The sequence below is a fragment of the Polypterus senegalus genome, chromosome 12 (assembly GCF_016835505.1).
Source record: "Polypterus senegalus isolate Bchr_013 chromosome 12, ASM1683550v1, whole genome shotgun sequence".
NCBI lineage: Eukaryota > Metazoa > Chordata > Cladistia > Polypteriformes > Polypteridae > Polypterus > Polypterus senegalus.
In genome coordinates, this window is record NC_053165.1 from 147,451,956 (window position 1) to 147,476,048 (window position 24,093).

The 24,093-nt window shown below is 38.3% G+C and overlaps 1 protein-coding gene across 2 annotated transcripts in view; it reads left to right on the forward strand.

The window, feature by feature from the left end:
• LOC120540828 (protogenin-like) overlaps positions 1–24,093 on the forward strand; it is a 112,624-nt gene that overhangs the window by 30,400 nt on the left and 58,131 nt on the right. For both annotated transcript variants that reach the window (XM_039771906.1, XM_039771907.1), the window contains exons 3-4: positions 21,912–22,056; positions 23,436–23,569. In XM_039771906.1, the coding sequence (XP_039627840.1) occupies positions 21,912–22,056; positions 23,436–23,569 (279 nt within the window). The remainder of the gene's footprint in view (positions 1–21,911; positions 22,057–23,435; positions 23,570–24,093) is intronic.

Sequence of the window (24,093 nt, forward strand, 5' to 3'; positions counted from 1 at the left end):
AGGCAGCAATGCTAAGCACTTCATCACAGTGCTGCCCCAAACCTATAACATATATATTTAAGGAATATTAAAATATATTCAAAACCTTAAAGTTAGAGTTTATAAAATGAACTTAAGTGTTACATTGATTCTGTTGAGATCATGATCCAGGCTGTATTCAGAAGAATTGTGAATTTCAAACTGTTAATTAGTCCATCTATCTGTATTTTTAAACTTGATCATTCCAATACAGTGTCACGAAGGCCTGGAGCCTGTTCCAACAGTGTCTGGTACAAAGCAAGAATCTGTCCTGGATGAATATTAATGTGTCACACCGAACACTCCCATATTTACTCTTTCAGGGATAGATTAGACTTATAAAAATTTTGATGTATTTATGTGTACATCGAAAAAAGCAGTACAAGCTAGTTAGAAGTATGAAAATATGTGAATAGCAGTCTATACTACACATTTGTAGTCAAATAGTCAGATATAAATTTCTTTTGTAGATTTCCAGTTTGGCATGTATTTTCATCTTTATGTATTCTTGTAATGTTTGATAAAGCAAAAAGATGCCAATTAATATTTTGTTGAAACCGACTGAGAAAGTTCAATGTGTTGCTTGGATTAATGCACTTATTTATTATTCCAAATACTCTGGTTGAATCCTTCTTCTTTTACAGGTTTTCAGAAGGCTAGTTGATGTTTCTGTAGACAGTGTTCTCCTGTCAATTCAGTAGTTTTTACTTCTTCTGTTATTTAGAATGTGGAAAGGGCGTTGTGTGATTCTAGACTTTACTATACATTGTTACTTTTCTGTCTTGAATTGTTTGAAATAACAAAGCATCAGAACAACATCTTTATAGTTTCTTTGGAGCTGTACTGAAGATGTCTTTAACAGGAAAAAAAAGAGTTTATCTCTGACATCCCGAAGAGAGCCTTTGTTCTGTTCAAACTTTATATCTGACCCCATGTTTACTCTGCTGCAAGCTTCAGGAGGCCCTTGCCTTCTCAGGTTACCACACAATTGGGAAAATTAGCAGCAAGCTGCAGGACAGACATGGCTAAGCTTAACGTCTCACAGTCAGAGACATCGTGAAGAAGTTAACACTTGTTTTATATCAGAACTTCATTGTCATAAGAGGCTATACCATGGCACTACAGAACTATGCTCGGTGACACTGAGGATTTTTTTTTCCACAGTGTATTGCTTCAGAATACACATACACTGCCCCTAATTCCAAATTTTCTGTTAACACTGTATGTGAAGCTTTGCAGTACCTTAATGCAAAAAACAGCCATAAGTACTCAGGTTCTGGGTTATTTTTCCAAAAGCAATATTTCAGATTTGCCTACTTTATTCTGTCTGTTTATCCATTCACAGGGCCTGCTTAATCAAATTTTAGGATCATGGAGCAAAGGAGTGTTCCATGACCATCCCCTAATTCAGGATTGGTGTCTGCTTTATGCTTCATACTGTGCTTTGGGCATAAGGCACAAACCAGCCCCAGTCTATCATAGGGCAAGCTCATTAAAACATCCACAGTAAGCCAATTTATAGTGGTCAATCAATTGGACATGCAATTTTTGATATGTAAAAAAAGAAATCAAATTACGAGAAGAAAACAAATACAAGGCATCTCTGCTCAAGCTGCTTCCCCCGCGACCGGACCTCGGATAAGTGGAAGAGGATGGATGGATGGGAATCAAATACAAACATGTGAAATATCCACAAATATCAGACTGATGGTGACATTGCCAAATTTTTGTTTAATTTAAATTTTCTTATATTTTAAAGTGAATGAATATTAGGAATAAAAAAAAAGTTGTTCGGCATGTATTGTTCATTAAATTAGCAATAGGTTAAGCTTTTTTTTTTTTACTTTTTATTTCTCTCTGTCTTTTTTTTTTCTTTCTTTCTTCATTGGGGTGGGTGAGAATTTGTTGCAAACCCATACTTGTCTCTGGAATCCTCCCTAGATGCACTGCAGTGCCCCTCATATGATTGATTGGCAGTTCCCAAGGAGCCAGAAGGCCTTGCAAAGCAGCTTGGATTCTGCTTTTATGGAGCATTACTGGAGCCAGGATTTGCTAAGGTCACAGGTCAAAGGGCAAAGGCAGCAGCAGGGCAGATGGCCAGAGGTCTGTATGTGCCTGTAGGATTTCTTCCCTGAGACGCCTTTTCACTGCAAAAATAACTTTTGTTTCTGCTAGTACAGCAAAGACAAATAAATAAGCTGAAACTATATCCTTAGATATTTGTGCATCTAAGTACAGATCGAGAGCACTTTGTCGTGCAATGTAAAATATGTAGAAGCATTAAGTTTCACTCAAAATTGAGATGTTGATACTATACTAATTTTCCTGTTGTAAAGGGTTTCAAATTGTCTTTCATCTTGCTGTGTGGTTTTAAAGCAGAAGTATGAATAAAAAAATCAGGAAGTGCTAATGAAACAAATATTTGAATTTAAATTATAAAGAGTGTAGACAGAGATTATGTATTCCTGCTACTGGTATGGATTTAACACCAGAGAGGACTTTATACTTTCTTTGATATTTGGATGAGGAGACTTTGTACGAAGTTGCTTAATGCTGCAGTATGATATATAAAGTTGTGTATGTCTTGGAGATATGTGAGATCAGCTTAGTGATTAGTGACAAAGTGCAGGTCAGAATTAAGTCTTAATATTAGCCATGCCAGTTTCTACTAATGTTTAATTCTCTTGTTAATTATGTTTTGGTAGTTTTTGAAATCACATAAGCTTTTTTGTTTTTTCTTCATCGCTTCCTGACTCACCAGTGTGGAAAAAAAAACCCACATATGACATAACGTTTGATACATGTTGATGTTTAGTTATGCAAGGCATCGAGCATTTTTGGGGTCCCGCACATTTTTTCCATCTAAACCCAAAAAACCCTCATTTTAGGCCATTTTTGGACCATATTTTGTGTAGGAAGTTACACCCTTATGAAAAGAGTAAAATAATAGGTGTCTTTAGCAAAAATGATCAGAAGAACCTGGAAGTTGTGCATGCCACATCAACCAACCCCAGGGGTTCTCCCCCTAATGGGATACCATGGTCAAAGTTACCACTTTTCATAAAAAGAATGGTGAATGGTAATACAGGCATAGAAAATGTCATTTAGTTTTATTTCTAGGTTGCTCATCTTGAGTATGACAATATGTTTGACATTTGACTCCTTACTGGTGGTCCTTGCCCTCAAAGAGCCACTTCCTGAAGGTTAAAATTCAAATTTCAAACAGACGCATGTAGTGCATTGTTTGTTGGACCTTTACTAGGAATCTAGACATCTATGAACCTCTATCAGAGTTTGAAAAATAATACATTTCTGTTACAATCAAGAATACAAGTATTTAGACTTTAAACATTTAAGTTGTAGCACATATTTTATTATTTCTGATATTTGACTATTGTCTATTACTACTTGTTTATTATGTACTGCTACCTCATGAAGTAAATCATTATATTCCTTATGGACACTTCGAATTATGGAGGCTTATGCTCATTCAGACTTCTATTTAGTTTATTTTTGATTATTATTTTTTAAAGATTTTATGCTAAATGCATTTGTAAGCTGATGTGATTGAGAATTCACAACATCCCTTTTAAGTGTCATGTAATTAATAGGCATAAACATAGAATTCATTTAATGTCCATTATATATGTACTGTACTGTTATGACACTGTTCAGACTGACATGTTTTATTAAACACATCTCTCATGAACTTAGTTAAGAATGTCTCCATAAGCCATGATTCTGTCCATGATCAAGAAGGAGCACAGTTGAAAAATGTGGTAGATCCTTAAATGATATCTTGTAACAAAGTATCAGTTAATGACTTTATTGAGGTAGCAGGGCTATGGACTTCCTTTAGGAGTCAAGAGGTTCACAGGTATTTTGCTACAGCCTTTACAGTAATGTATTATTTAAGCATATAATAGACTTTAACATGACATCTATATTGATCTATAAGCTGATATATTATACATTTACTGTTGTCATGGGTGTATTGGCACCTTCACCAAGATGTTTAAAATTCCCTTACCCTGTCAGGACGGCATCAAGGGTGGATACTATGGATGGATGGACCAGGATGATTGATTTTTCCCTTTCCTGGTCAGGAGGCCAAAATAGGGGAAGGACAGTGGAATTTGACACCCAGGACTAAATGTTGCTGGACACTCACAGGGCAGTATGGGAATTTCAGTCACCATGGACAGTCCTGTTTGAGTCTGTTAGAGCCACTCTGTCTTAGTGAGGTTCCACTGACACATAAGTGCTTCATAGATGTCATATTGCTGCAAAGGAGCTCTCCCTCACCAAGGAGGTTGGAGTCAGCAGAGGAGAAGTACTTAATTATTGCTTTGTGTGAGGGATTTGTAAAGCAAGGAGATACAGACCAGCAGAAGGCATAGAGCATAAAGACCTCAGGTCAGTTGGTTGAAGTCTTTCAGTTAGCATTTGGCTTGGAGTTATGAGGAGCCACTTTGGGAAAAGCTATTACAAGGTGGGAATAGTGGCCCGAGATGCTTAAATTGTTCTGTGCAGTTCATCATGGTAGGAAGTGTTATTTTCTATTCTCTTTTGGGTGACTGACCATTTACAGTATATAGATATTGAAACCTGAGGTGCATTATAAGCAGGGTATACTTACAAGAATCAGTTCAAGAGAGTAAGATTTCTTATGTGAGTGATGCCAAAAGTTATTTTAGTTGTCTCAGTCTAAAGCTCTAAAAAGGGTATATAACCAGCTGTTCTGTAGTAGTGACTGTATGAGCAGGTGGAAATGCTTGAGAATGTGCCACTAATACAGGGGAATGACTTCAAACTGTTAGGCAAGCAAAGAAGTAAAGACTACTGATAGCAATAAATTATAATATAAAGATGAAAAACAGACATTTATTGACAGCTCACTATATATTATATAGAACGCTTTACCAAGAGAGGGATGAAGAGGAAGGTAAACAGCAATCCCAAGATGACTATTGTCAAAGTGATGAATAAATCCTGAAAGCTTCTTCTTTGATGTTAGCAGTGTTATCAATGTTGAGAACCCTGAATTGAAGACCTTACAGCACTCTCTGTGAAATGTGTTTTCCTTCTTAAATTTCAGCAAATGTTGAAATAATGAAGACACTTTAGATTCCAATTTTCTTTCATTACTTCCTATCCCTGTTGGTTCACTTTGTAAGAAATTTATGTTTAGTATGGAAATATTTTTCAAGGGGAACACTTTAATTTATCAACATTTAATGCCATTCTTAATAATTAATGTGTTAAAGTGCTTAACAAAGAATCAGTTCATCATATTACACAGCAATGAGCAGAACATGAAAATGTTATGTGCAAAAGACTTAAAGAAATCTTTGTGTAATATAAGCATCTTTCACAGCCTGAACTTTGTTGATGGGCTTTGTTAGTTTAATGAAGCACCTTCTTAATGAACACAATGTGTCAAGGGCTTTAGAAAAAAAGCAGTAATTTTAATGTGGTGCCCTTCATAGTGAATACAATGCCAAGACTAATGTCTGAAAACTGCCATTGCCGTTGTTTACATTGTGAAGAACATTTGCTAAATTACATCACATCAAAGGCCTTTAAAGAAAAAGAAAGCTTCACTTATATAAAATATTTACTATTTATCACTATTTCAAAGCATTATGAAACAACCTTTATTTTGCATGTTTTCATATTAAGATTATGAGATTATGTGAAAATACTTTATACAGCAATGGTCATTTTATAGTTATTTTAGGACTGACTGACTAAAAGAAGTACCCTGGTCACCTGGGTATATATGTATAGTAGCTTATGTTGTGTCCACACAGCCCCATGCCCCAACCCCTTTCTTCAATATACCATACAACCTGAATTTTAGTTGGTTCAACAGCAATGCATATGCAAATTATCATGAAGATTGGTTCAGATGTTTTGCATAATTGGTGAACAGACAGACCGCTTATGATTTTAATTATATGGGTTTTTGTAATCCTCCCCCACCATCGATGCCAACTCACCACCAGGTGGTGATCAGTTGACAGCTCCGCCCCTCTCTTCACCTGAGTGTCCAAGACATGTGGCCGTAAGTCCGACGACATGACCACAAAGTCGATCATCGAACTGAGGCCTAGGGTGTCCTGGTGCCAAGTGCACATATTAACACCCCTATGCTTGAAAATGGTTTTCGTTATGGACAATCCGTGACAAGCACAGAAGTCCAATAACAAAACACCGCTCGGGTTCAGATCGGGGAGGCCATTCCTCCCAATCAAACCCTTCCAGGTCTCGCTGTCATTGCCCACGTGAGCATTGAAGTTTCCCAGCAGTACGAGGGAGTCCCCAGAAGGTATGCCCTCTAGCACCCCCTCCAGGGACTCCAAAAAGGGTGGGTACTCCAGACTGCTGTTTGGCGCATACGCACAAACAACAGTTAGGACCCTTATTTCCCCCCACCCGAAGGAAGAGGGAGGCTACCCTCTCATCCACCGGGGTAAACCCTAATGTACTAGCTATAAGTTGGGGGGCAATATGTATGCCCACACCCGCTCTGCGCCTCTCACTGGGGGCAAATCCAGAGTGGTAGAGAGTCCAGCCCCTCTCAAGGAGATTGGTTCCAGAGTCCAAGCTGTGCGTCGAGGTGAGCCTGACTATATCTAGCTGGAACCTCTCGACCTCACGCACTAGCTCAGACTCTTTCCCCTTCAGAGAGGTGACATTCCACGTCCCAAGAGCCAGCTTGTGTAGCCAAGGATCGGACTGCCATGGTCCCTGCCTTTGGCCACCACCCAACTCACACTGCATCCGACCTCCTTGGCCCCTCCTATAGGTGGTGAGCCCACTGGAAGGGGGACCCACCGTGCCTCTTTAGGCTGTGCCTGGCCAAGCCCCATGGGCACAGGCCCGGCCACCAGGCACTCGCCATTGAGCCTCACCTCCAGGTCTGGCTCCAGAGGGGGGCCCTGGTGACCCGCGTCCGGGCGAGGGAAAACGGCATCCAAATTGCACTTGGGCACCAGGACACCCTAGGCCTCAGTTCGATGATCGACTTTGTGGTTGTGTCGTTGGACTTGCGGCCACATGTCTTGGACACTTGGGTGAAGAGAGGGGCGGAGCTGTCAACTGATCACCACCTGGTGGTGAGTTGGCTTCGAGGATGGTGGGGGAGGATGCCGGTCAGGCTCAGTAGGCCCAAATATGTTGTCCGGGTCTGCTGAGAACGTCTTGCAGAGTCCCCTGTCAGAAGTAGCTTCAACTCCTACCTCCGGCAGAACTTCGGCCATGTCCCGAGGGAGGTGGGGGACATTGAATCCGAATGGGCCATGTTCCGTGCCTCTGTTGAGGCTGCTGACCAGAGCTGTGGCCGTAAGGCGGTCGGTGCCTGTCGTGTCGGCAATCCCCGAACCTGTTGATGGACAGCGGCAGTGAGGGATGCCGTCAAGCTGAAGAAGGAGTCCTACCGGACCCTTTTGTCCTGTGGGACTCTGGAGGCAGCTAATAGGTACCGACAGGCCAAGCGGAATGTGGCTTCGGTGGTTGCTGAGGCAAAAACTCGGGCATGGGAGGAGTTTGGGGAGGCCATGGAGAATGACTTTCAGACGGCTTTGAAGAGATTCTGGTTTTCCGTTCGGCGTCTCAGGAGGGGGAAGCAGTGCAGTGACAACACCGTATGTGGTGGAGATGGTGCACTGCTGACCTTGACTCGGGACATTGTGGGTCGGTGGGTGGAGTACTTCGAAGACCTCCTCAATCCCACCAACATGCCTTCCAATGAGGAAGCAGAGCCTGGGGACTCGGAGGTGGGCTCCCCCATCTCTGGACTGAGGTCACTGAGGTGGTCAAAAAACTCCTTGGTGGCAGGGCCCCGGGATGAATGAGATACGCCCGGAGTTCCTCAAGGCTCTGGATGTTGTAGGACTGTCTTGGTTGACACGTCTCTGCAGCATTGCATGGATATCGGGGACAGTGCCTCTGGATTGGCAGACCGGGGTGGTGGTCCCCCTCTTTAAGATATCCTTTACCTTGATATCTGGAGGAACATTGTGTCTTATTATACTACACAGGAGCACTATAAGAGTGAAATGCTTAAGCCCTTCACCTATGGTTCTGCATGTGAGTTGATGGCTGCCACTGAATTGTTCGGTTGTCGCTTTCAAGTGTACCGAAATGGCCAAATATTTTACACCTTTCGACAACCTCCAATGCCTCTTAAACATCTTAGATTCACAGGTGACGATTTCAGTAGTGGACACTTTGATGTTTATGAATGTTTAAACTCTCAAAAGCTGGATGTGATTTTATCCCTGAAACCGGTTGTGTGCTTACAACGCTTGACAGATGCTGAATGTCACTTCAATACAACAAATCCTGCAAATACTCTCATAATTGAAGCAAACCTTGAAACTCAAACCGATTATGACAGCAGCAATCCAAGCTGTGAGATTTGAGACAAGATTACTGTTCACATGGCCAACTGTAAGTTGCATGCTCAAGAGTAAGCTCAGCGCACAGCTTGGTCATGTTACAATCGGAGGGTCCGAACTGACAACATGGCATACAGAGAGATCCTTAACAAATAATTATTGGCATATTTTCCCTCAGTTTAAAAAGGTTAAATTTTCTTCTTAATAAAAATTTTAATGCAGTACTTCACCGCTGCGAAGCGCGGGTATTTTGCTAGTACAATATATTTGTTGACATTCAGTATGTTATAGAGGTTTAGGAAGCACCACATTGTTTATGTAGTGTTTTAATTGAAAGTTTTTTTTTCTATATCTGCTTTATATCAAGTAAAGTTTTACAAAATAGTCAAAGCTTTCTCTTACATAGCTCATTTTGTGTCAAGGAATTTATAAAATAATGTGATTTACACAGAGACTTTAATGATGAGCACTATTTATTTGGGATTTATAAAGCAAACTTACTCATGCACTTTCTATTCACTTTCCATGTGAAGGCCACAGTTGTATACAAAGGTCATTCTATTCTATTCTTCACAAGCATGTCTACTGTAGTTCCTCTCCAGGAATTTCTAGGTGCGTCCATCCAGCTTTCCACAAAGTTTTCTCCCAGTGGACCCTTTCCTTTTGGAAATCCATGTTTATTTTATGTAGTATTTTTTGTAGTAAACATTATGACTTTATACATCATTAAAAGTGTATATTATATCTAGTGCTTATGCTTGCTGGTATTTTATGAAAGGACTTTTGAAGTACTTCAATGTTTATGGTGCCTTTCATGGCAAATACTATACTGCATGAAGGGATTCTATATAACAATATTCACAATAAGCCAAAAAGATCAGACTTATATTACTGAAAATAAGGGATTTCCCAGCTGGGGAACATGGCTTAACCTAGGCTTTGCTTTAGCCACCTTTAACGTTCTTGTTGGTGGTTACTTTCTTTCTTGCTATCTGCCTCTCATTTTGTAAAAAAAAAAAAAACCTTTGGGTAGCTGTTTGCTCAGCCTCTGTCACTTTACATGTTCTGATTAAGAAGATGACCTCAGACAGGAAACGGGAGAGGGTTTTAATGGAGGTCTTTTTCTTGTTTCCAAATAAAGATGATTTGTGTGATGAACTACGTTAGGGCCATTAAGTTTGGTTGGGGTGTCAGGTTGTAAAGGGGATATAAGGTATTGACCTTTGGCAGTACTGGGGTGGCATGGGGGGGGGATCAATGCTTTGTTGTTGTCTGTGCATTGTGGTGACTTATCCATCCTTCTTGCTGCATTTCCAAACATCCAATCATATATTTAACCTCAAAAAAGCATTAACTTGAGTTTTTTCAGTGCTCTCTTCAGTTATGTCAGAATAACTTGGGCAACATAATTTCTTGCTCATCATGTTGAAATATGCTTGCTTTGCCCTCATTTCAGTGCCAGACTCTACTCTTTAGTTTTTTGATGTTTTTTTCACATATTGTACAGCTGGTTCAAAGTGATTTTCACCTGCCATCTTTAAATCAAAGTTAACACTGTTTTGTATGTGTCACCTGAATTTTAACAATAAAAATCCTTTAAACCTCTCACCCTTACTAAACTTAATAAAACATTTTTCTTCAGGCTCTTCACCAGGAGGTAACACGCCAAGTGCCATAATCTTTATTGTAATTTTGTCAGACTTAATCTATGTGAATTTACTATTGGTTTCAGTATACTGTATGTCAAATACACTGAAATACAAATCTGTGTTTTGCTGGACCATCATACTGTTTTCTTACCTTCACTCAAAGCCTTGCAGCAACAGGCTCCTCTCACAAATAATAGGCTTTGACATCCTGAGTGATTAATGACCAATTTGGAAATATTTGGATTTGTAAAATGCAAAGTGAAAGGCGGTGTCTTATGAAAGCTATGATCTAAGCAATTAAGTCTTTTAATAACTTATCAGCATACCACACTTAACACTAGAATTACCAGAGCCTACGAAAAAACTCGTAATTCCGTCCCACCTTAAACTGCTTCTTAAATCCCTTCACACCTCTCCGCCAGCGCTCTTTGTCTTCTAAATGTGCTGATAAAGAGAAGCCGGCTATTCCATCCCCCCACCAATTTAGAACGTGCACGAACTTCTCTCAGCTCATGCCTTGATTGAGTATCTGGGAGTGAAGTGGAGTTTTAGAGCGGAAATAATAGATCGTTGTTTGGAACACACGCATTTCATGTCTGTTCCGTTTCTACAGTAATCTGTGTCAACACATTGTTAAAACAGAAACTTTTTTATATTCTAGTAGTAGATGACAAAATGTAGGCATAAACTATATAATGTATGAAGCCTGAAGTCCAAATAGCAAAGAAACATTTTCACAAGAATAACACAATTGCACTTTTATTCAAACATATAACTGCAGAAACAAAAAGCCGCCTTAACATGCGGCATTAACACCAGTTTACTGTAACTGACTCCGTGGCTCAATAGACTCAACCCCCGCTTGGGAATCAAGGGGTCGTGGGTTCGATCCTGCGCCCTCCGTTTTGAGAAGTAAACTGCTCTTGTCTTACTGTTTTACAATAAAAGCATACATTTGATTTCAGTCTGTAACAGCCGGTGCAGTTTATGATCCTTGTAAAGGTTAGCTTTTTTTTTATTCACTTTTCACTCTCTCAGTCGCGTTCAGAATCAATCCATACAACCCCATCTGACACGGCTGTTTTCACTAAAGGGTTCTGACACACAAACGCTGGCGAAGCTGCCTTCTTCGATCTCACCGTCACTTGCTTTTCGTCTTATTGAGTGTTCCTGCCAGTCCCGCATGTTGCTGTATGCTTTTTCTTTTGTACTACAGGACATGCAGAGGAAAGAATGGTAAAGACCAGTAACTTCGCGCTATATGCAATCATCAGACACTCCCCATCTGCCCGTGTCGCTCAAGCACAGGAACATATATTAGTGTAAAGTATAACAAAAGTGCACTTTTATTCAAGTGCACTTTTTCCATCGCCTTTTCCTGTAAGAAGCAATGTACACACTTCTCTCTATGCTGTGGTTTCTATTACACACCTGAAAGAAAGAGACAATATATGTGAAAATATAATCGCACTAATGCAATATTATTTGAAAACGAACAGCGTCAGATCGGGTGTGAATTTATGCAAGAACTGGAAATTCTCTGATGCGGGACCTTCCCCCAGGGAAGAAAGTACAGTGTCAGGTGCTCATTCAGTGTAATAGAAACCATAAGCACAGAGAGGTGTGTACACGGCAACAAGTACACGTGTCGTAAATGTAGGAAGGACGGTCCTTGGGTGTGTGGGAACTGTTAATATTTGAATGTGATGATTTCATATAGCACGGAATGAAAATCTGCACTTCTTAGCATTGCACCATGCAAGGTGTCGTATCAATCGCCTACTGTAACTTGCTTTCTTTTTTCTTCGGTTATACAGGTAGTTTTGAATAAAAGTGCACTTGTTTTGTTTGAGAAATGAAGTGTCTGCGTGCACTTTTCGTGGCATTACACGTGTATTTTTTGAGCATGCCAGTTTGAGCAGTATAAAAAGTATTGAAAAGTATAACAAAACAACGGGCAGATGGGGAGTGTCTGATGATTGCATATAGCGCCGAACTTACTGCTCTTTACTATTCTCTCCTCTGCGTGCCCTCGAGTACAAAAGAAACAGAATACAGACGCGCTATAGCTCTGCGTTGTACCACGATGCATACTAACGCCCCCCCACCCAGTTCTGACACACAGACACTGGTGAAGCTGCCTTCTTCGTATCTCACCGTCACTTGATTTTCTTTTTATTCAGTTTTATTGAGTGTTCCTGCCAGTCCCCGCATGTTGCTGTATGCTGGATAGAGAGAAGTGTGTACACTGCTTCTTACAGGAAAAGGCGATGGAAAAAGTGCACTTGAATAAAAGTGCACTTGAATAAAAGTGCACTTGAATAAAAGTGCACTTTTGTTATACTTTTACACTAATATATGTTCCTGTGCTTGAACGACACGGGCAGATGGGGAGTGTCTGATGATTGCATATAGCGCCGAAGTTACTGGTCTTTACCATTCTTTCCTCTGCATGTCCTGTAGTACAAAAGAAAAAGCATACAGCAACATGCGGGACTGGCAGGAACACTCAATAAGACGAAAAGCAAGTGACGGTGAGATACGAAGAAGGCAGCTTCGCCAGCGCTTGTGTGTCAGAACCCTTTAGTGAAAACAGCCGTGTCAGATGGGGTTGTATGGATTGATTCTGAACGCGACTGAGAGAGTGAAAAGTGAATAAAAAAAAAAAAGCTAACCTTTACAAGGATCATAAACTGCACCGGCTGTTACAGACTGAAATCAAATGTATGCTTTTATTGTAAAACAGTAAGACAAGAGCAGTTTACTTCTCAAAACGGAGGGACGCAGGATCGAACCCACGACCCCTTGATTCCCAAGCGGGGGTTGAGTCTATTGAGCCACGGAGTCAGTTACAGTAAACTGGTGTTAATGCCGCATGTTAAGGCGGCTTTTTGTTTCTGCAGTTATATGTTTGAATAAAAGTGCAATTGTGTTATTCTTGTGAAAATGTTTCTTTGCTATTTGGACTTCAGGCTTCATACATTATATAGTTTATGCCTACATTTTGTCATCTACTACTAGAATATAAAAAAGTTTCTGTTTTAACAATGTGTTGACACAGATTACTGTAGAAACGGAACAGACATGAAATGCGTGTGTTCCAAACAACGATCTATTATTTCCGCTCTAAAACTCCACTTCACTCCCAGATACTCAATCAAGGCATGAGCTGAGAGAAGTTCGTGCACGTTCTAAATTGGTGGGGGGATGGAATAGCCGGCTTCTCTTTATCAGCACATTTAGAAGACAAAGGGCGCTGGCGGAGAGGTGTGAAGGGATTTAAGAAGCAGTTTAAGGTGGGACGGAATTACGAGTTTTTTCGTAGGCTCTGGTAATTCTAGTGTTAAGCAATAGCGAATAGGAGAAGAAGGGATTTAGATCATTGAGTTTATGGCCAATAGGAAGATTTCTAAGTGCTTCTGACACCCTTGATTTTCTTTTATCCAGCTGTTTACTTAAGTCATGACCCCCCCTCCCTCAATTCGTCAAAGGGAAAGAGAGACAGATAATTCCATCCTTCTCACAAGACAGCTGTTAGCATTTTCAAAGCTCTTAAACTCTGTGAGCCCACCAGGTGTCCAGTTAACCCCCATGTGGAAGACTGTCTAAATGGCCATAGAAGCTAAGAAATGAAACTTTGTAAGGGGGGTATATCTGAGTGCAAGCCACAGAAGTAATTCAATGATGTGTAATGAGGCTCCCAGAAAGAGCTACCAGGCGTGAACTGACACAAGAGTGTCTGTAGTTTTGTTTCTGTTATTGATACAGTAAGAACACATTAGAGGTTTGCACATTATTGCTTTCTTAGTACTTACCCACTTACCCAAATGGAAAGAAGATGGATACATGAAATACATGTGATGAAATAAATTTAATGAAATTAAAGCTACATCAAGTATTGCAATAACTGGGATCCATGAGGACATGAGAAAAAATAGTGTACAATAGTTTTAGAACTTACCTATAAGTGAAGGCAACTTGCCACTGTAGGGAGTATGAGAGGAAGGAAGTTTATTAGAGGAAGAGGTTTTGTTTAATTAGATCCAGCACTGAGGATGAGTAGTTTATTTTTCTTTCACGCTCATGTGAAGTCCCAGATTTTGCACTCTTTTTATACTATTGACTTAAAATCTGATGCTATATTTCTGTCTTGTTTACTATGTCAGGCAGGGGTGCACCATATGAAAGAAAGACTTTTATTTTTCTCCTTTCAAGAACTTATCATTTAAGATGGGTAGCATTTTGCAGTTGTTTTTCCCAGGTTCCATTACCATTTTTGTAATGATATACTTCCTGATTTGTGCCATAATTTTACTTTCCTTTAAAATGCAAGTAAATGTGTGTGAACTATGAAGAGATATAAAGGTCGTGGTGTAGTCTTTTCTCTTCCAGACTGAGAAGTTCAGTTCCCTGAGCCTGTCAGAGTAAGACATGTCCTTATAGTCTTGGAAAACACATGGTTGCTCTGCTCTGCTCTGCTCTATGTAATAAGTCAGATTTTGTAGGAGACTGTAGGATGGTGGCAAGAACTGCTTACAGGATTCCAGATTTAGTCTGTTTAGAATACTATATATTTCATTTTGTTGTACTCTGATTTATAAACAACAGTTTTGTATACTTTTAATCTTTCACTTACCTTTTAATTAACTTCTGTACAGTGCCCCAGTGATTAAAACATTAAGTTTTGTTAAGCCCTCACATTTTTTTCAAAAGTTATTTCCCACTAGGCTGACCCGCCTTTTAAGGCAACCGACTTTTATGTTGACCACTTCTTAAGGCAATTCAACATGTAGATCAGTTTGATATTTTATACAAACTCATTCATTTGGTTATATTGCATTTGAGCGGTATTACTTTAATACTTGTAGTTTCTGTTATTTTTGTGATGAAATTTAAACTTTTTTTCTATATTGAGGGAGCCCTTTTGAACCTCCCTGATATTTACTACGCGGTGAGGCATTTGTACTCCATCAACATTAATTATTTCCAGAGACATAATTTTGTCTATTTTTCCAGCGCATCGTGCACAAAAGCAAGGGAACGATGGGAGCACCAGAACTCTGCTCACGTCATGTCGCTTCGTACCGCAAGCTGCAAGTAGTAAGTCTGTGATAAGCAGAATACTGCTACGCTTTCCACTCATGGGACATAAGGACAATCCCGACCGCTTTTATATAGTAAGAAAGAAGAAGAAGATATCGCACAGTCTGGAGTAGAAAATCATCTTTTACCTGGAAAAAACAAAACTACAAATCCCATCGTGCATTGCAAAATGGACGGGACGTGTGTGAAACTCCGTGCCTGCGTAGCACTCATGGGATGGAAGGACAATCCCGACCGCTTTTATATAGAAGGATAAGTCAGAAATACCCATGTTGTATTTATAATCAATTTTCCTTTCACCTCCATGTAGTCCTTAACAATTGTGTTCATTAAATGCCATGTGTTTCCCAAGTCTTACAACTCTTCAGCGTTTGCTCCTTCTTTAACCTGTAAATATGACCAATTTACTCAATATATCTGGATCTACATAATTAATTTTAATTAGAGTGGTGTAGATCCCGAAGGAACCTCACTGATGACCTCAGCCCATATGGAGTATTTTCCAGTTAATATGCACTCTTTCTTCCATCCATCCATTTTCTAACCCGCTGAATCTGAACACAGGGTCACGTTGGTCTGCTGGAGCCAATCCCAGCCAACACAGGGCACAAGGCAGGAACCAATCCTGGGCAGGGTGCCAACCCACCACAGCACTCTTTCTCTCATACCCATTAATTACTGCTTTTGCCAATAGTGTCTGGCACAAGACTTTTTTTGTGATACATATCCCATTCATTTTGATTGTGCAAGTTACGTCTGTCATAAATTTTGTTTTCCACTTCTATTGCCTTGTAATAAATATCTAGCAGATTTGTATGGTTGGGTGTGTCTGTTATTTAGAATATTGTTTTCTAACAAGAAAGACTTACTGCTGAATACCTTTTATATAAAATGAGTAAGTTGTAAGGCTTGCTTGGTTATAGTTGATAGAAATCATATTTTGTTCCTTCAGTGGAATGCAATCGCATTAACAACTTTCCAGTCTTCAGGTGTCTCTTTCATGAGGAATAATTGCTGTAATAGACTTCCTTACAGTTTATATCTCTTACTTCTTTCAGTAGTACTGGTAATGTCCGATAGGGCCTGTAAGCTTTGTTTATCTTCACACCTAATGCCTGAAGCACACCTTTACTGTTATATTTTTAAAATCCGTGTACTTCTGCCTAAAGCATTGTCATCATTTCTCTAAATAAAAATGTAACTATTTTAATTAGTTTTCTCTTTCTTCTCCTATCCATGTTTATCTTTAGGGCTTTTCAAATTATTATTATTTTTTTTTTCTACCCAAGGAGCTCTGAAAAAAAACCTTCTTTTTTTTTGCTACGTATTAGTATTAAATATAAGGTCACTCCCCCATACTCATACTATCATAATATGATAATGAAATAATGGGTACAGTGGCACACTGACTAGCAAAGCTCCTAAAGACATAGTGTACATACTAGGTTAAATTGGACTTGTGTAAGTTTATGTGAGTATACTCAGAAAAGGACAGATTTCCTGTCCTCAAATGGACCCTTCCTTTGTACATGATTTAGCTGAGAAAGACTCCAGCCCTCTTATGACTTTGTATTGGAATTAGTGGGTTAGATGAATGGATGAGTTTATGAAAGAAAGTAAGTTGGATTTTTCTTTCTGTCATTTTCCACAATCCTACCATTTTTTGCTGATAAATCCAATACCAATTTTAGATTCTCTTATTAGTCTTTTGATCTAGCCAGCCATTAAAATTACTTCAAAAGAGCTAATTAGTAAATTTAGTAATAGGGTATACACACCTGATGATTGCATTTCTGTTCTTATTGAGATTTGAGTGTCATACAAAAGTAGCAATGTGTAAAAAGGTTGTAGATTTTAAAAAATGTATTTTTTGTGTTGTTTTTCACAGTGGTTCAGGCTACTATAGTTTCCTCTGACCTACAATAGGCATACAGTATTTGGTGATTGGCTGACAACTATAAATTAGCCTTGAGTGAGGTATACAACTCATTTTTGACTGTGTGGATTCAGATAAGAAATGGATATGGAAAGGTGTAAATTTTGTATAAGTTGTTTGTTTCACTCACATTTGACACCCTCATTGTCCTTCATGCTGAATGTTAGGCTCTACTGGAAAATTGTGAAATGCTGTTACATTAAAATGACAGATGGAAGTTCTGTGGAATGTTATGATTGGCAGTTCTTTAGAAATTAAGACAGTTGATTGGACACACCTTGGTGTAATTAGTGATTGTGAAAATTACTATGTCAAGGAGTTTGCCACTTGTAAAAAATACATTTAATTGTTCATTTATAATCCCACAGTCCAAAGACATGCAGTTTAGGTGTATTGGCGATTCTAAAGTGTCCCTAGTGTGTGCTTGGTGTGTGTGCGCACCCTGCCCGAGGTTTGTTTCCTGCTTTGCGCCCTGTGTTGGCTGGGATTAGCTCCAGCAGACCCCTGTGACTCTGTAGTTAGGATATAGCGGGTTGGATAATGGATGGATGGATGGATAATAGTTTGAAAACTAGCATATCTTCACTGAAGAGACACATTGATGGCTGAGCCATTGTTCCTGACAGCTGTTAGAAAATGTTTTCCTGTCTAAAACATACTTCAAAGCTTTAAAAAGGAAGGATAAGTAAAATGTTACTCAGTTGTCAATGAAAACTGTTTGCATAGATGCTAAATCTTCTGAAACATTACATGGGAATGGAGTTTGTAGCCACTGCATTAGGGCCAGAGTTGATTGACATTGAGTCAGGCATTCAATGTAACATAATTACTATCGACTCCAATGACAGTGTACACGAGAGTGATAATATAAGCAGAGTGCATCCATCTCTAAATTTATGCTTTGGGGAGAATCTGAGAGAGTAAAATGGGGCTATCACTTTGATTGTATGGACAGGTGACAAGGGCCACAGCTAAGGGAGGAGCAAATGGTATATTCTTTTCATGAGAACTGAATGGTAGACTAAGAGGCAGAGCTGCCCATAGGTGCTTGTAATCGCTGACAGTCGTGCTCTTTTATCTTTTGCTTGTGTGAAGTAGGAGATCATGAGCTCTTTCTTATTCTGGAGCAGTAGTAGTTTCAGCTTTGGTAATGATTACCTACAGGTCAGTTACATTTATTTTGTAGCATAAGTAGGAGCTTATATGGTGAATGTTGTCTGCCTTAGAATTTATCCATCAAGCCGTTTTCTTTAGCTTGGTATATTAACAGCAGTTCTCATGTTCAGTGCTGGACGTTCCCTGGGCTGCAGGTTTTTGTATCAACCAGCTTCACAATCAGTGAGACATTTTACCTCTAATTGATCTAATTGTTTAATTAGCAGACCTTTAATCTCTTATTTTGCATTCAGAAAAGTGCAATAGTGTGAGGTTTATGAAACTTTATGAAATATTTTTGTTTGCCATATCTTTAAATTAACTAACTCTGTATTGTTAGTTTATTTTTAATTCACTTATTCTGTAATGTTGGCTCCCTTAATTGCATCCAAATACTGACAAATAATTAGGAGCAGAGCAGACACCATTGCAAATGACACAAATGGTTTAAGGGTAGCAACGATTTCAGTGTTACCTACTTGTGCACTTGTAGTCAAAATAGCTTAAACCACCATAACTTTAAAAAAGAATGAAATATTAGATAGCAGAAAAAATGAATTCTTACTTATCAAATAAACATTCAATAAAACATTTACTGTAACTAATTTTCGGTTTGATAGAAAAAAATGATTGAAACTGGGAAATGAAAGTTTGCTTAATTAAAGTAAGAGTCCAGTTGGTTGGAAATAAAAGAATAGTAACATGGACCCCCAGGACAGAACTTGAAAAGCACTGTATTACAGGGCCAAAGAATGACTGAATCCTGAAAATGCTGCTGCTTGTCTGTACATGACTGTTAAAGCCAATATATTATTTGTTATTGTAGCCTAATGATACACTTGTTCTTTGTAATAATGAAATATAAACTGTTCAATTATACTATTGATTGAAACATCACATTTTGAGCAGTATAAATTTTCACTAAAAGAGAACTTGATGAATGTGTTTAGCTTCATTTAGCGTCATGGTTCTTAAGTCAATGGATTGGTTCAGTAGTGATTGCAAGTTATTGTGTCATGGTACTGTATTTGTATTTAGTATTGGCACTGATATGAGTTATAATACTGGGATTTTCATTGTACCATGATTTTTGATATTAACTATGCTTTGTATTGGAATTTCTACTACTTTTTTGTAGTCCGTATTTCTCTTCTAACTTGTTGTGCCATGACCAGCTAACTAATCCAATTCCCTTTTAGATTTAGTTTTTTTTTCTGGGAAAGCAATATGATATTTTACTAGCAAGGTGGCACTTAATGGTTCACATTGTCACAAATAAACCCGCTATTAGTAATAGTATTGTTGCTCTTAATATAGTATCAGTATTGCTAGTAGCAATAGCATTATTACTTTTTGTGTTGTAGAATTAGTATTGTTATTAATAATATAACTGTTATTAGTAGTAATATTTATGTGTAAGCAATTGTGTTGTTTTTAATGTAATCGTGCCACAACAGAATTGTTATACCAGAATTAAATGTAAAGTTATTAGTGCTGTGGTATTGATGTTTTATAATACTAACAATATAGCCATTAGTATTACTTCTTTCCATATTAAATAGGACTACAATCATTATTTTAATTTTGACATTTTTAATGGTAATTTATTTAGTGATATTCTTTTTTGTTGGTGTAGTAATGTTATATGTATTTTTCTGTGATATCAGTGGTAATGTTAGTAATTGAATTATTATTTGTATGGTGATAATAATATTTGAATTACTGCATTCATTTTTTTAGTGAAGGCATTCATTTAAAATTAGTTCCCCTGTTTGATGTTGGCATTGGTAAACAGTAATATTATTATTAAATGTTGTATTTTTGTAGTAATTATTATGCATTTGGTGGGATTAATGCTGTTATAGGTTTGTTATAAAGTGTCATAATAGCAAGGAATTTAACATTAGTAGTTGTTTTGTAAATTGTGTTTGACTATTAGTTTGGTATATCTAATGGTATTTTTTTGGTGATCAGTGATATATAATTTTTTTCTTTTAAATAACAGTTTTAGTAGTAATGTGTAACTATTAGAAAGAATACATGGAGAAAAATATTTTTTCTTTCTTTTTTTTATTAAATCTTGAGATATTTTGTTCAATATTCTTCTCAGTGGATAAGCTTCACAAATTTACAAGTATAACATGAAATGAAATAAACAGTAAAATTACAAAATAAAATACAACAATGTGTGCATACTGTATACATATCCATTTGTCTGCACTGGTAGATACAAATTAATATATTTACATTTTTAGTTCTAAGGTCATACCAGAATTATGGCTGACATTCCTCACACATAATTATTTGAATTGTGAATGTTCAAATTTGTCAAATGAAAGGCCAGTGCCTTCAGGTATTAATAATTCTGTCTAGAGGGGACTAATTCATCTATACTAAGCATAGTCAGTGAGTGTATTTAATATCAAGATTGATTGCTTTTTTTGGCTGAAACATATAACACTTATTTATTTGACCATTGATCAGATTTAGGTTTTCTTTTAATTGTAAAGATTTGTATTGATCTTCAGTTTAACAGGCTCAGTGGAATCTCTGTGATTCAGTTTCTAATTGAGTTTGCCATATGTGGTAACAAGTTTGCAAGAAGCAGTTCAGCATTCGGAGTATCTGAGCATTTAGTCTGTTAAGTGTCAATAGAAATCATGGTATGCAGTATCCTTTAATTCTTTTAGTACTAGGAGTGTCTGTACAGATTCATACATATCTGGAGAGCCTGTCTTAGTATAGGCATTTGTATCATGATGTAAGTTTTAGTATAGTAACAGACCCAAAAGTTCATCCTTCGTGCATTCCCACTCCCCAACATTAAAGTGAATAATTGTCCTTTGGCTATAAAAGACACTTAAATCTAAATTACCCTGTATATTTTTTTATGCGGATCTGAAAGGCACAATATAAAATAAATCTGATGACTTAATAACTTTACTGTATATGTGTACACTTAAAAACATTTAATCCACACTACAAATAATAAATGGAACATACTAGTTATTGATCTTTGTAATTTGTTAAATGCTCCAAACTAAATTTACTATATTACAATAAATATAGGTGGCATGGTTGCGTAGTGGGTAGCGCTGCTGCCTTGCATTTGGGAGACCCGGGTTCGATTCCCAGGTCCTCCCTGCATGGAGTTTGCATGTTCTCCCCGTGTCTGCGTGGGTTTCCTCCGGGTGCTCCGGTTTCCTCCCACAGTCCAAAGACATGCAGGTTAGGTGCATTGGCGATTCTAAATTGTCCCTAGTGTGTGGGGTGTGTGTGTGTCCTGCGGTGGGCTGGCGCCCTGCCCAGGGTTTGTTTCCTGTGTTGGCTGGGATTGGCTCCAGCAGACTCTCCGTGACCCTGTAGTTGGGATGTAGCGGGTTGGATAATGGATAGATGGACAATAAATATATATGGTAACAATTATCGTTTAGGCTTTAAGGTATATAACTAAATGTTTAGTGCAATATACACTAAACACCAAACATTTTAATATTATACATTGGATCAGTCTGTATCTTTGGCATAGTACCAACCATGAAAGGTTTTGCTAGTGGAACACATTGCTTTCTCCTCCAGTTAAGTACAATTTATTTTTTGATTTTGCCATTTTATAATTGTTACACTCCTTTTTTTATATTTTAGGCATATCTCCTTTTGAAATCCAGCCTGTTTCTGCAGTTGTACAAGAAGGCTCTGTCGCCAGATTTTCCTGCAAGATAAGTGCCAACCCTTTACCCATTATCACTTGGGAGTTCAATCGTACAATTCTACCGCTGTCCACAGAAAGGTAAAACTACTTTAGTATGCGGTTTGAGTTATTTTACTGTTACAATTTATATAGCAGTGATGGTAACAGTGATGCTAAACTAATTGCTAGCACAGGGAACTGGTTTTAACAAGGAGATGACTGTCTGAAGTCAATTACTGTATGTAGTTACTTTCTGACATAATCAAAGGTGGGTTTCTTGTTCTGTTCATGAAAAGTATATTTGTTTTATCTGGTTACCTAGTGGGCGGCATGGTGGCGCAGTAGGTAGCGCTGCTGCCTCGCAGTTAGGAGACCCAGGTTCGCTCCACCCTGCGTGGAGTTTGCATGTTCATCCCATGTCTGCGTGGCTTTCCTCCAGGTACTCCGGTTTCCTCCCACAGTCCAAAGACATGCAGGTTAGGTGCATTGGCGATTCTAAATTGTCCCTGGTGTGTGTATGTGTGTGTGCACCCTGCGGTGGGCTGGTGCCCTGGCTGGGGTTTGTTTCCTGCTTTGCACCCTGTGTTGGCTGGGATTGGCCCCAGCAGACCCCTCAAGCCAAGAAAATGCAATCACAATTGGGAAGAAACTCACATTCATTAGTTGTTCTTTATTTTTGCCTTTTTTTGTAAATAAATCTCCCATTTTCAGTTATCTCCAATGTCACTCCCAGGGTACTGGGATGGGTAGTCATTTGCACAGGATCCATGTCCATTTAGTAGCTTAGATGATAACTGGCCACACTTGTGAAATAAGAAAATATAGTAAATTTTCATGAGAACAAGCAACTTTCCCAACAAAGTTAATCAATTGCTTACTTAGATTATTCAAAACAATTTCTGTTTGAGTCTTCTATTGGTATCTTTGGCTGCACTGTTAGATCACTTGTTCAGTGTATGCTTCTTGTTCCTCATGAAGTAACAGCTGGCATTCACCTTTAGTTACTGTTTTCATAATTTTAAACTTGATCCCTTGTTTGAATAGATTAAATGATCATGCATACATTTTTACTCAGTATGAAACTGTCAATGTTTCTTTATTGCTCATACCCTAGTTCTGTATCTCTTCTCTGGGCCTTTTCTTGGCAACAGAGTCTCATAAGGTACAAACCAGCCCTGGAACGGCCACACAAACATGCTATGCAAGTTAATCGCAACCTTATCTTATCTGACACAAGCATCCCATTGTCCTTTTAGAAGAATATTAATCCTTATTTTTCTTGATAAGCAAAGGTCTTTCATTTATCCTGCAATTTCTTATGACTGATATACAATTGCCCCATAGTATTCTTTTAAATATGACCAGGTGCTTAGTAGTGTCTACATCTATGAACAGGGAAGCCAAAATTAATATAATTTACAAATTGTCACATTTAACTTATTTCAATAATAGCAATATTTGGTTTGTTTGTTCAACAGGATAACTGTTTTGCCCAATGGAGTCCTGCAGATTTATGGGGTTCAACAAGGAGATGCTGGAAATTACCGGTGTGTGGCCACAAATATTGCCAACCGGCGGAGAAGCACAGAAGCAACCCTCACTGTTATCCCAGGTACATAGATTGAGTTAATTGGGAGAAAATGTCAGCAGGTGGGAGAACACCTTTGTAATCCTGTGTGGTTGGCTTAACATTCTTTTTCTATCTTGTTTAATTAATACATTTTTAATTTAGTATGTAGTGATTTCTCAGTAAGCACCACCTGAAAGCACTAAAGCCATTTATATGATATAATTTAATCTTGATCAAAGTGCATAAAACATATGCTATGAAAACATTTTATAGATTATTGTATATTGCTTTTTAACATCAGCCCAAACAAATAATTGATAATTAATTGGTGCTATTTTCAGTTACATAAGCTTTATATCTGCTTTTCTAGAAATTATCATCAAAAAAGGTGGCTGCATAAAGCATTAAGAAAACATGTTCTGACAGATGGTCTTTAGGTAACAGTTTTCCTGTTAGGCACAATCACAACGTTTTCTGCAAATCAAAGAAATGGCTATCTTTAGTCAATCATCCATTACATTACCAGACATGTGTAGCACATATTATTCCTGGTATTTATAAAAGCA